This window comes from Quercus suber, unplaced genomic scaffold (assembly GCF_002906115.3).
Source record: "Quercus suber isolate HL8 unplaced genomic scaffold, Cork oak 2.0 scaffold_685, whole genome shotgun sequence".
Lineage (NCBI taxonomy): Eukaryota > Viridiplantae > Streptophyta > Magnoliopsida > Fagales > Fagaceae > Quercus > Quercus suber.
The window spans coordinates 141,753-156,306 of NW_027070126.1; the positions used below are offsets into that span (position 1 = coordinate 141,753).

The following is a 14,554-nucleotide window of genomic DNA, read 5'->3' on the forward strand; positions in this document are numbered from 1 at the left end:
ATTGTAGGCACACCAAAAGTAGAAAACCTTGGCGGTAACTTAGAATTGGTCTTACCCATATTTTTAATAAAACAACAAAAACCAAAAAGGCCAATCTTAGAATCCCGTTTCACCAGCTGCTGATTGTCTTAAATAACCAGGTCTCATACAGTATCTCAGCCATCACTACAAGATCTGACCCAGGATTTATCTTAGTGATGGGTAAATAGTGTGTTCCCAATCCATAAAGAAGTATGACTACATGCACCACAAAACTCTCTAGTCTTCAAAACAATTTTTGTCCATCATTCATTATCTACCAACGCATAATCAGTATAAGATGCAACTAGCAATAAATTACAAAGATTAAACGTTTCAAAAAATAAAAAATAAAATAAAAAAGACAGATCTGCTGATGCTCATTAAAAATGCTTATTTAACATGAGTCCATACATGTATCAGAAAAACAGAAATTATAGTCCGTACCGATTGATGATAAGTTGATAACAAATATAGTTCAATATTCTCCCAAGTGGTGACATGACCAAATAAACCTTCTCATTAAAAATAAATAAATAAATAAAGGAAAAAGGATGATCAGATCACCTTAATTCATTGTTGAAGGTCAAGACTATAAGAATGAGAGAAGGTTTGTGCAGCAAGCCAGCAACTCTTGAATAATCATAGTAACAAGAAAATCATATAAAGAAAACAAGGCTAATGAATTACAGTTGAACCACTCAAATAGCCATTTAGGCATTTAAATCTGCTTGAAAGTCTACAGACCAAGAGAAGCCGTGAAATGCTGCTATGACAGAGTATCTAAGTTATCAAGGAAGCTGTAACACTGCACCTCCAAAAAAAAAACAAAAACAAAAACAAAACAAAACAAAACAAACAAAAGACCACTAATTTCTATATAAAAAAATTCACAGAAAACTGTAGACAGTGAAAAAGACTAGTGGCCATTACAAGTAATTATAAATATTGCCTGGTGACTATTTGCCTCAGCCCTTATAGCAGTACAAGGAAAAATGACAGTAACCAGTGAACTTAAACAAGAATTGAGCAAACAAATCTCCACTTACCTAAAATATCATGGGAGAAACAATGGTGTTGGAAAACCTCCGGGTGAAATGATATGAAGACATATACTTTCTTTGACCATTTCAAAAGAGAACTTCACAAACAAGCCAATGAGCCTAAGGACCTCTGAATCTAAGTTTTTGGTAGCTGAGAAACGTGAGTAATTAATTCCTGTCAAGAAAGGGAAAAAAATTAGCACTTCTTTTTATCCCAGTAGTATGCCTTCTTTTATGGAGAAACCATGACAATGAAGAGTGACGCCATTACCTCAGAAAATCTAACATGATCATGATGCAAATGAGAAGTTTTTACAATGGTTTCCCACTTGGTTTTAGTGGAGGATGTCTTAGGATCCTGCTTTTTAGGATTCACTTGACTGCCAAGATTTGAAAGTGATAACAGATTACTAGAGGAAATGGAAGGCAGCGTGCGCCAAAGCCAAGACTCAGAAGGTGATTTTGGTAAAGGAGGGGGAACAGTGGACAGTACAGAACTAGCATCTGCATTTCCTTGATCACCTCCTTTAAGAATCTGATGACTTTCAATATTTAGATTTCCTTCAGTAGTCACTATTGAGCATTCCAAAGACCTAGATCTTTCAATAAGTCCTTGATCCTGTCCAGAGCCTTCCATCCTGACCTCTTGGCCTTTCAAATTTGATATTTCAGACTCGGAAGATAAATCAGCATCAACAGACCCATCAGGTTCTAATATGCTTCCTTCCATCAAAACATCTAGGCATTTTGAATGTTGGAAAACAAATTCTCCAGTAGTAGTTTCTTCCGGCTGCCTGCTCACTAAAGACATATCCTCACCAGCAGAGTACATACATCCCTTGGTATCTGAGGAACTTGAGTTTAAAAATGATTTTTTTGCAATATTTACAGTATCTACATACAATGTCTTCTCAACTGCAGGGCTGATTGAACCTGAAGCTTGTTTATCTATGTCACTGCCTTCAATATTCAGATTGAACCTATTCGCTTTACTATTTTGAATTCCTTTGGGAATGATAGGAAACCTGACTCCACGAAAGGGAGACTGAGGTGCTTCATTCCGGTAGGGAGATACTCCAGCACCCCATGAACGCCTGTAGGGAGATAACCCACCTGCTGTTGTATGCAGTTCCCCCGAACGAGTAAACCGACGGGATTCACCAGTCTGCTTATTCCCAACTGTTTTTTGCAGTTCCCCCGAACGAGTAAACCGGTGGGATTGACTGGTCTGCTTTTTCTCAACGGTATTTTGCAGTTCTCCAGAACGAGTAACCCAACGGGAATGAATGGCAAGCTTATTCTCAACCTTCTGCAGTTCACCTGATCGAAATCCATTGGCTAATTTGGACTTACTAACATTATCCCAAGCATGCTGAAAAGAGACAAGACCACAATCAATGAATCTGAATTGTGTTAGTTATAGCAAGAACACTGAATATTATAAAATGGAAATGGAAATGCTCACCTTTTGAGCAGTTTCATTGTGAGATCGAATATAAGCAGTTTTTCCTTGTCTTACAATGTCACCGGTGGAAGACACAGGACCCTGGGTAACTTTCATCCCTGGCAGTGGATTTAAGAGGCACAAAGAATTCTTAAGGCGTAATCGTGCGAATAACCCACAACCTTTAGCTGAAATATTGCCAGAATTGTCATATTCACTGTCTTCATCTTCGCTTTCCTCTTCCTCTTTATTTTGGCCATACACTGTTATCATGTTAGACTTGTTTTGATTACTTAAAGGCTTCCTATCCCCACTAACCACTCTATTAACTTGTCTAGGTTGCTCATGTGTAACACTTGGCTTCCTTGAAGCATATTGAGGTGGCTCTAAAGCCATTGCCTTGGCTGCAGGTAGGAAGCGTCTCATCATAAAGTCTAGAGTTTGTGGATCTGTCGAATAGTTTCCAGAAGGTTTCATTTCCAGACCACCAGACCCGCTCAGACCATTTGAACTACAGTTCATGGAGAATGAATCCGTAGGAGACAGCTTGTCAAATGCATCAGAATAAACATCATCATTTTCGTCCTCCAAATCAGAGCTCCCTTTCTCATTTATTCCCTCATTGCAGAACTCTAATTTGGTCGCTTTGTCCTTTGAAGAATATGCTTTAATTTGATTCCTAAGCCTATTTGTATCTTCATATTCCTTTTCCAAAGGCTTTTTCATACTATCAAAAAACCTTACGGGAGGAAGTTTTGGAGTAACAGATTTCTCCTCAAGAGGCTGAGGGTGAGGCTCAGGTCTATTGCCATCCTTGGCTCTTCCTGGGATCTGCTCCCAATTAAAAGGAACTGCAACAGGTTCTGTCACTTGATCCGTTTCTGATCCACAAATAGGAAGAGTAAATCGCCTGCTGCGCATAGGACTCTCAATTACTTTCCTGTTCCTTCTATCTTCAGAGGCTAATGGTGAAGAAAATCGCCTCACAGACATAAGTGGTGCATTAAAATTCAATTTTCTTTCCCCCATCCTAAATAACAACCAAGTGAATTCTGTGCTGTACAGTCCCTCTTACTTACAGGTCACCAATTGTCAACAATTCATAGACAGTGGCAAGATAATGCGGCCAAAATCATCATAAATCCCTCCAAATGCCAATTTTCCATAAATCCTAAAAACAAGCAAAAAAGGGGAAAAAAAAAATTAACCAATATAGCAAATCACTAATGATAACAAAAATGGAGCACCAAAGGCACTTATCATTCTCAGCTGTGAGTAAGTGACTAGGAATTTAAAGCAGAAAAAATAATTAAAAAACAAACGATACATAAAATTATCTCGGTTTAATGGTAGCCAAACTGAAAGATTAAGTTTTGAATACTAATGTTCTCATCATTTGATATCTCAGTGAAGAAATAGAAAGGAAAAAAAAATCCTAATTTAACTACTAAGCCAATCGGAAACTAAAGCAAACTAATGGAAATACAGATTTTAATATATCATTTTATTTATTTATTAAGTTGATCTCAGCAATTAAAAAACTAATTCTGCAAACTAAACAATAAATCAGACAACAAAGTCTTGTTAGTAAAGCTCAATTTCTAATTTTTAAGATGGTAGATGTTGACAGTAAATTCTAAACAACCAAACAGAAGAAGCATTGATTAGATAACTAACAAGAACTACCATTTCTTATTGTAAAACCACCCAAAAAAAAGAAGAAGAAAAAACACTACTCAAAAACAACTATAAACACTTGAATTTCTTGATATAATCTTGCCAGCACAAAACCTTAAAATGAGATTTATTTACCTGATAGAAGATTCACTGGAACTGAGTGAAACTTAACCACAGTTTCATACTAAAAGGAAAAATGGGGAACAATTACAATACAAGAAAGTTACAAGAAAATTCAGAATTTACCATCTAAAGAGAAAATGAACAGAGAATTACTCATACACAATCAAAAAAAGAGATACCAAAGAAAATAGTAAACATACAGTGAGTGAAAGATGGCTGATCTTTGTAATGATGGCGTGTTGCTTTGGGGGAATGAGTGATAACAAAGAAAGAGACTGCAGAGAGAGAGAGAGAGAAATATGAGTGTGCTTGCTTTTTACTTTCTTCGTGTATGGGTGGCTCTATGCGCTCGGACAGAGACAGTACAGTAACTGAGTAGTTTAATAAACTAACTCGAGGAGAGATAGATAGACTTCCTTCGTGCTTCAAGCCTTCAATATTCTCTAATCTCTGCTTCTGTCGCCTTTGTACTCGCGCGTTTTGTTTATTCTTTTTCTTTTTTCTTTTTTTTTCTTTTTTTCTTTTAGCTAGTGGTATAATTTTTGACAAATTTACGACCTTTTATACTCTATAGTTTATACCCTATATACTTTTTTTTTTCTTTTTCTTTTTTTTTGGTAAAATACAGTTATTCTAGTTTTAGGTCCAAGATCATTTTGGTCCCTAAATTTAACTGTCTCTAGGCTGTTACTAAATTTTCTTCACTTTCTTATAATGATTAAAAACTAAGTTAATCAATTTTGAAAAATTTTACATTTAACTAGCATTAACCCAAACTTTAGGAGTGTTAACTATATTTTACTTTCATTTTTTTTTGGCAAAGTTTATACATTATACTCTAGGCATAGTCTCTGCTCCCCCCACCTCCCCTTATATTTGCTAAGTAAGGCATGGTATCATATTGATCCATATAATCTCAACTAGAAATTTAAAAAAAAAAACCTTATAGTTTTCTCGTAAAGCAAGAAAACTCCTAAAGTTTTAAATATAATATTTAATTTCGTGTGGTACATTTTATATGTAAATTGTTAACCGACTTTTATGTGTATCATAAAACCCTCTATGGTATTATTTATGTGAAAATAAATAATAAAAATATGAACACGTGTCATTTCATTAGCAGTTCACTATTTATTTTTATGAATGTTTTTCAATTTATATATTAAAATAAAAATTCTATATAGGAGTTGAGTGTTACACTCAAAATTTTAAGGACGAGATTTCACAAGAGTTTGTATAATTTTCCTTAATTTTAAAAGTTTCAAATTGAACCCTTTAATTAAAATGATTCAAATTATACCCTAAATTTTATAATTGTTTTCTAACATTTTATTGAAAACAAAAAGGGAAAGGAGAAAGAGGTTTAAGATTGATGTAAATAAACACATATAATTTCATTAGTTTCAAATAAAATTTAACACCCCCTGTATACCCCTCAAACCCAAAAATTAAAGTTTGACTTGATACTAGTGAAAGTATAAGGTTTAATTTGTAACAAGCTTATTAAAATTATAAAGTTTAATTTGAACCCACTGTTAAAATATAGGGTGCTAAAATGTAATTTACTTATAATAAAAAAATGTCATTTACCCTCTTTCAAAAAAATAATAATAATAATTTACCCCAATTTCCATACTCCTTGACAATGAAACAGTAAATAAATATAATTATTGTGATGGACTGAATCTATACATGAGACAGAGTAAATACAAATGACTTATTTAAAGAATATTATGCTGCTTATTTAATTACATATTGTGAAGAGAATATTATCATTTTAAAAAAAAAAAAAAAAAAAGTCATTAGGAGAGTGCTCTCATGGCATTGCTGTGATCTATTTTTCTAAAATTAGAGTTTTAAACATGGGAAGCCATGACATACCAACTTATTTTATAGATATTAGATAATTTGGAATTTGGTTGGTTAAAATTATTTCAAACTAAATTCAGATCCATTTATATTATAAATTTTCGCTTCAAGCACAATTAAAATGATTGATATTATCTAAATTTGAGTAGCATATCAGCATATGTACTTTCATCTCAGTAGATTTCTCTATGAAAATTAACCTCATCCTAATAAAGGAGCAACCTCTGTATTTAAAGGTTTGAATTGAGCATTGATGTTTATCATTTATTTATATGTTAGATGAGCACACGATTGAAGTGGGTGTCAAAAATAAAATGCACGACACATCCGTGGGAATAAAGATTTTTTTTTTTCTTTTTTTATATACAAAATAGAATTCTCCTCTAGCCTAATCTGAGTGTATATGTGTATAAAACTCCCTCCTAGAGACTTGAACCCTGACTCTTACTCTCCACACCTTACAAATACTTATACTTGTAGATGAACCATCACAATAAAGATACACGGTGGTGTAGAAATGAAGATAACCATCATATCCCATCAAAAAAAAAAAAAAAAAAGATAGCCCATCATAACACCTCCCAATCCCATTTCTGATATATCTCAAATTTAATGATATTGAGATTTGGGTTGGTGTGGTCACGGACATACAGTTGGGAAACAGAGTCGGTTGCTAAAGCCAACGGTCGCAGTTTCGACAATTTTGGCGGATTAGTTGAACAGACATTTTTTAATTGACATACATTATTCTGCTCTGCGAATGGGAATGGCTTTGTCCCACGCACCATTAATCAATCATTGCCAATTATGTTAATACCAGACACAGATTATCCTTTCGAGGCAGGTTTTACGTAAAGCAACGTAAATAAGTAAATAATTTTTACCAAAAAAAAAAAAAACGTAAATAAGTAAACGGAGTAAATGATTAATTAATAGGGGTACAGAATATTACACTTTATACACACAAGTATGAGATTTTTTTTTTTAATATTACTAAGTATGAGATTTGTTTTATTTTCCTTTTCTATGAAATATGCGGAAATTTTTAATTTGTTAAGCTGAAATGATTTTATGGTAAGAGAATATTACGTGCCATTCATACTATTATTGTAGTTTGAACAAGAAATCTTTTATTCTTTTATAGATGGCACCAGAGCAAAGCGAGGCAGATCAAGGGTGTTACTTCCCGTCCCATCCTTTCTTCAGGTTGGAAAAAATTCGCTCAGGATGCAAATGGAGCAAGTTATAGGTACGGTCATTCTTAAAAAGGATATTTGGACATTAATGATTAGAGACAAAAGATAAATGGGAGGAGTAGCTGCGGAGGTGTCCATATGGAAAAATTCTTAAGTCCTTCTGAAGTATGGAGAAATTATACTTCCTCTTTTCACATTTATGGTAGATGATCCTAATACGTATTTAATGATGAACCCCACTATAAATGTGAAAGGAGGAAACATCATTTTCTGTGCTCCGGAAGTACCTAAGAATTACTCATCCAGAAGTTAAGTTTGATTGAGTTTGAGGTACACTTGTCACTCAACCTAACAACTTCAGGTGCTAAACTTCTAGACCTACCATTGATCATCAATTCTGTAAAAATTAACTGCCATAACTTTGTAATTCCACCAGTTAGGTTGGTCAAAGTTGCCTTTAGCACAGTATGTGTCATTATCATCATGACACAGTGGAACTCATGAAGATCGGTTGAGATCTCCACCAGATCTAGTGGAGATCTCAACAGATTTGCAAAGATTGGGTGGCAAAAGTGAAGAAGGTAGCTCACGACGAGGGGAGGAGAAGGAGAATGGTGGGGTTTTTCGTTAGATTGGTCCAATCGAGTTGCATACAAAGAAACCCACCACTCGACCAACCAATATAGAGTGTTCTTGAGACAAACCTACCATTGACCACCACGTTGCTCGGATTGAGTGGGTTTCATATCAATTGGCTTTGAGTTAGACGGATTCATTGGGTTTGGATTCGGGTTGGACAACCTTAGGTAGTTGCATGAGTGCTAAGAAAGAGAGAAAACTAGTATTTTGATAAATAATAAATAAATATGTGAAAATAAATAAATTATAAATAAGATATGTATAATTTAAAAATAAAAAAAAAACTTAAAAAACTTTATATATATATGTGTGTGTGTGTGCGCACGCGCGCGCGCGCGCATATACACACACACACATTCGAGGTAGTGCAAGATAAGACAGAACAAGTAAAACCTATCCTTACCCATAAAGTATTTGGTATAGAAAAAACCAATGTGGAGCAAAGGGAGATATGACAATTCAAGCGTGACGAATAATTTTTGTCATCACTAATTTATATTTAACATTTAAAAAAAAAAATTAAAAGAATAGAAGTTGATTGCACACTCAAAGAATAGTCAACTACTTAAGTGCTCGAAAAACTCTAGACGCCTAGAGCTAAGGAAGAAAGAGATCTCCCTTTCATTCTTATTATTCCTTTGAATCTCAATTAGATCTAAAAGGTCGAAAAAAAAAATTGTGAGAGTTTATTTTTATTTATTTATTTTTTTCATACTAAAGGCCAAAAGAAAAATAATAGTTTATACAAAAGAAAAAGTGTATAATGCAATAGTCAAATTTTGGCCGAATCACTTTTACAAATAGTTTAATTATTCATAGTCCATTGACCCCATGTGTACATTCCCGGCAGAATTCCATTCAAGCAAACTATAATAAGCTATAAATTGCTTTTATTTTTCAATAATCTTCTCTATGCTCCCCTTAAATTAAGGAAATCACCATATTTAATTTAGAGGTCGGTTTGATTTATATAAAGCCATTATTATATACGTCTTTTGGAGATTGCCTCTCGTGATTCTAGGAGTCTGCCATTCTTGTCCATGCTGTAAGAATTAATATTGACAACAAAACAACTAAGTCATCCCCTTCCACATACAAGAGTCAAGATTTGCCTTATAATTAACTAAAAAAACTGTATTATTATTTTATGGACAAAGTTTAGCTACAAAATTGATTGGAGCCTTAGGCTACAAACTCATTCAATATCTTTTTATTGGAGGTGAATTTTGACAAATTCACCATTGGATTTCGTCTTCTTCTTATATCCTCCATATTTGCAAAATTTCAAGAAAATTAAAGATCAATAGCTATGTCATCAATAAATTTTTAAATTGCAAGTTTTTATAATTTAAAATTATGCATAAAATATAAGATTATAGATTATATAGTAAATGATATCCGATTGACACAAAAATTGACATGTGCATTAAGAGCATAAAGAACATGTAATTCAACTGTTAGATTTTCAAAATATGCAGTAATATTTATTTTATTAAGTGAGTTTGTAACTTAAGGCTACAACCAATTTTGTAGCTAAACTTTGTCCCTATTTTATTACATATATGTGGTAAAGCATTTGGATCTAAATCTAAGAGTCCGTTTGGATACCATTGAAAATTGAAAATTGAAAACACTATAGCAAAATAATTTTTAAATATGTGAATAGTGATATGGGACCTATTTTTAATGAAAATGTTGCTGAAAAAAGAGATTTGTGGGTCCCGTGAATAGTGCATGGGACCCACTGGAAACACCATAGCCACACAGAAATGCGCTTGAAAAAAAAAAAAAAAAAAAAAAAACAAACAAACAAACAAATGCAGATGCAGACGCACACTAAATCTAGCATCATTCTTATCAATTATCATATACCATTACCATGATCATATTGTTTTTCTTATTAAAAATAATATCATATTGTTTTTATCTACAACTTTAGTATTTAAGGGAGATCGGAGATAAGTATTACCATTTTAATGTTATGGAGGCTTCATTCGAACATCTCATATATATGGGAATGAATTTTTTTACCCCCCCTGAATATATGGACATGGATTGGAACATATTCACTTATTGTTTGATGATATTCCTACTCAATTCTTAATTCGTTATATTAAAATTTCATTCATGAACCAAGGAGGAATACGAAAACATGTAATTAATCTCCAACGACCTTAATACAGGCAGCTGTTGGTCCAGTGGTCAATGACTTGTTCATCTCATAATGGACCCTACCAAATTATCAATCTTATTATTATCATTTCAAATTTTCAACCTATCTATTTTTGGTGGGATTCTTTTTAAAAAACACAACAAAAAATTCATAAAATTTTCAAATTGGTCTATCACCTTATACCTAGGCTATTAAAAAATAAATAAATTGTAGATTGTAGTGGTCTCATGTGTGAGGTGATAGGCTAATTTAGAAATGTTGTAAAATTCTATTGTGTCCCTCTCTTTATTGTTTCTAGTGTAATTGAATATTATTATTTACTTTAAAAAATGCTTAGTGGTGGCAAACAGTGTCAAATTCAGAGCGAGTCAAATCGTGTGGCAACTGTCAAGTTTGGAGTATTTTTTTTTTGCTAACCCGTCAAGTTTGGAGTATTGTTCTGTTAAGAGTGGTAATTGAATATCTATTTGAGAACATAAAGATTGCTCAAGAACAACTCAAAAAAAGTAGAGTTTTTGCAACTTTGACTCCATCCTTGACACTAACTCGATTTCACTTAACTCCAACCCCAATTCCAATTGATCAATCAAGCGCTCAAAAGTGAACTTTATGTTTCCTCAACTCTAATCGATACTAGTGAGACTACAAAAATTCAGTAACGCAAAAAATCTAATAACTTGTCCATTTCAAACCCAATTCAAGTCCTACTTGTTAGGTTATAAAAGGGACATTATAAGTTGTCCCGGGAGAGGATTTTTAAGAGAGATAAAAACTTTGTTTGTGCATCTAGGGTTGTGTAACAAAAATTCTCACAAATTCACCATACCAGAGAATTCAAGTAGATTTGAAGGTTAGTTAGTGAAGTTGAAGTCATAACTCCAACCACATACATTCTGATGTGAATAAAAATTCAAGAGGTTCTTATAGTTAATCGAAGGTTCAAATCATAATCACAAGTGCATCATCTGTGGTGGCACTCCATATAGTACTTTAAGAGTCCAAATGTTCTAGTGCAGTGAACGGTTTTCTTTGTAAATTTTGTATGGGTTGTAGAATTAAAGAAAAATGTTTTTCCTAAGATTGTAAAGCTTCACTTATTATAGTGAACTAGCTAATTCCCGTATGATGCACGTGTTCATTATTAGTTATTTATAATAGTCATATGTGTTATAATGTTTAGAAAATTAATTTCGATTATGTATTATATGTCACTAAAATAATGAAGAAAAAAATTGTAATCCAATATATCTATAAGTAATCATAATTAATTAACCCTAAAATGTCATCACATTCCTATTGATTTTTTTTTTATCAGACATACATGTATATTTGGTTCTTACATTTGATGTTTTCAAAATAAAAATTCTTATTATTTATTTCTCTTTTTCTTAGGAGTATTTCTTTATATTAAAAAACAAGTGAACTTTTGAAGGCTGAAAATCAAAGATTTAATGTTTATAATTTTTAATTTGTAAAACTATATATACATGTCAAGAAACTTAAAAATATAACAACAATTGTATAGAGAAATATAAAATTATACTATTTCATATCTCAAGTTTAATTTTACATACATTTGAGTACCCCAATCACTTACAAAGATTAAGCACTTCCTAAAATTATACTAAGCGTGCATTTGACTCCAACTTAAAAAGCAAGCATATTTTACTATTCAGCTTATTTTTGCTACTATTCATGGGCACCAATACACTTTTTAGTATTATTCATGGATCTCAATGTACTACTTCAACTAATTTTTACCTTTATCTATAGTACTTTCAATAAAAAGTTTTCAATTTCAGCAAAATGAGCAGATCCTAAAAAAACCCTAAATAAACACAAAAAAAAATATATAAAGACTCTATGTATTTCTCAAATATACCTTTTAGAAACCCTAAATGTTGTTGAAGCACTGTATCAAGCTTTTATTATATTGTTGAGAAGTTTAGATCACATGCACCCAAAACCAAAGCCAATCTTATACTCTTCATAACACTGATTTCTCATTCTACGTATTTGGAGCTCTCTCTCTTTTCCTACTTTTCTTATAGCCTTGTTGTGAAATGGCAATATATAAAATACATTTGTTATAACATGAAAAACTAACATTAAATAGAGAAAACCTTTCATTTCCAAAATTTATAAAATTAGAAGTGAAAAAAGTTCAAGAAATTGGAAAAAGGAGTGGAACCAAAATCTTTTAATCTTTCACATTTATTGTTTAAACTGATCATTGATAAGAAGATGAGGTGAGGTGAAAGAATAAATGATCAACTACGTACTGATCATACAAAGTGCCACATGGTAGAAATTCATGTTCTTCCGCATGAGTTCTCTACTTATTTATATATATATATATATATATAGAGAGAGAGAGAGAGAGAGAGAGAGAGAGAGAGAGAGAGAGAGAGAGAGAGAGAGAGGTTCAAGTTACACCTTTTTTAAATTGTAGATTTCTAGAAAATCTAATGGTTAGAAAATCACTATAATCAATGTCATCTTTAAAATTATTTGCTTTCCATATTAGCTAACCTAATTAATTTGATAGAATATTATATTATTTTCTTTTCTACTTTTTTCTCTCTCCTAATCAATTCATCCCTAACCTTGCACAAGAGCATATTCTCAATGTTCTTGAGTTGTTCCTAGTAATACATACAACTTTGTTTGTGACAGTGAAGCAGAATCTAGGAGTAGTAGAAGCCTAGATACCTCAAACTAGTTAACCTTAGATGACTAGAGCATTTACAAAGTTCAACAATCACATATATTTGTTGCTAGTCTTTTATTCAACAAAGTTGCACATAGTGGTTGACGAAAAAAAAAAAAGAATAAGGTTCAATGCATCAGTAGCTTAGCTCTAGGATTTTTTTTTTTTTTTTTTTGGGTGAAAGGGGGTGGGAGGGGTGGGGGTGGGAGGGGGGGGGGGAAGGGTTTGGAGGATAAGTCACATTCTTTCAATTGACCAAGTTGCTGACAGTGTGATATTATCACAAAAATTTGAAGATTTATGACCAAGAAATTATAGTTTAAAAAATGTGTAACTCTTTTATTATCCCCTAATTGATCTAATTGATCTAATTTATTATCCCCTATTTAATACATTTCATACTTATTTCTAAAAAAAAAAATCTCAATAATAATCATTACTTTAGTTCTTTCTACATTCATAATGGCACAAAATTTTTTTGGCTTTAGTAATAATCATTTTTGTAGTTGAAAAATAATGAACCTAACTATTAAAGTATAAAAACATGTGTGCTGCTCGCAAAAAGGCACCAACAAAAATGTCTAGAATATTGTTGAAAGAACTACGTTGCCATTATTACTGAGATTTTATTTCATAGGTCAAGATTTGGAGTGTTTATGTTGATGAGGCAAGGAGCATGGTGGTGAGATTGAAATTAAGAGAAAGGCAATGGAATTGAGTTGGAGAAAAGCAATGGAGGAGAAAGAGAGAGCAAAGAAAAACGTGATTATGGAGGAGAGAGAGAGAGACATAGACTTTTTTTTTGGGTTTAGAGATAAGTATGAAATGTATTAAATAAGGGATAATAAATGAGATCAATTAGAATATTAACATTAATAAGAGTCTTGTTTTAACCGTTGGATCTACTTAAATCCAATAGTTTAAAAAATGTGTAACTTGAACCCATCTCATATATATATATATATATACTTACATACTAGCATTATGCTTATGCAATGCATGGCTTAATTAAAATTTATATGTAAATAGTTTTTTTGACATATAATGTATAAATAGAAAAACCTTGAATTTAATAATTAAAAACTATCCAAAACAATAATTGAAATCATATTTAAGTGGAAACCTCAATTCAAAAATTAAGAATAATCTAAATTACTAAACATTTTTAAAATAATGACATATTTTGCAAAAAAAAAAATTAATGGCAAATTCAAATCCACGTAAGTTTGAAGCAAAGCTTTCAAATTTTGTTTCATGATATTGGTAAAAAATAATCTACAAAAAAAAAAATAAATAAATCATCTTATACATTCTAAAAACAAACATATTTATTGCACTGTTTTAATAAGTTATTATTATTATATATATATATATGTGTGTGTGTGTGTGTGTGTGTGTGTGTGTGTGTGTGTGTAAGGACGCAGTTTGGTTCTTAAGCCCAAAAGGTAAAAAAGATCTAGGCCCAAAGAGTTTAGTACAATGAATTTGTAGAGAGTGGGTTAGAAAACTAGGCTCTAATGAATTGGGTAACAATTATAATGGGTCTAGATGAGAATAAAATAAAGATAGACTGTTTTTATCCAAAGAAAATCGTCCTCGACACAATTCGAGAAGACCAATTCTAGTATATATTTCTTTTTGATATGATTACAAGTCTAATTT

The 14,554-nt window shown here is 32.1% G+C and overlaps 1 protein-coding gene across 2 annotated transcripts; it reads right to left on the minus strand.

Annotated features, from left to right (window-relative positions):
- Positions 1-704: 704 nt before the first annotated feature.
- On the minus strand, positions 705-4,737 carry LOC112000242 (uncharacterized). Of its 2 annotated transcripts, XM_065766148.1 has the most exons (5): positions 4,506-4,737; positions 4,318-4,366; positions 2,527-3,676; positions 1,333-2,433; positions 705-1,236 (listed from the first exon to the last, which is right to left on the minus strand). In XM_065766148.1, the coding sequence occupies exons 3-5, from the start codon at positions 3,532-3,534 to the stop codon at positions 1,198-1,200; spliced, it is 2,148 nt and encodes a 715-aa protein (XP_065622220.1). In that variant the 5' UTR covers positions 3,535-3,676; positions 4,318-4,366; positions 4,506-4,737; the 3' UTR covers positions 705-1,197. The 2 variants fall into 2 exon arrangements, with proteins under 2 accessions (XP_065622220.1, XP_023888107.2); XM_024032339.2 differs by lacking the exon at positions 4,318-4,366.
- Positions 4,738-14,554: the final 9,817 nt, after the last annotated feature.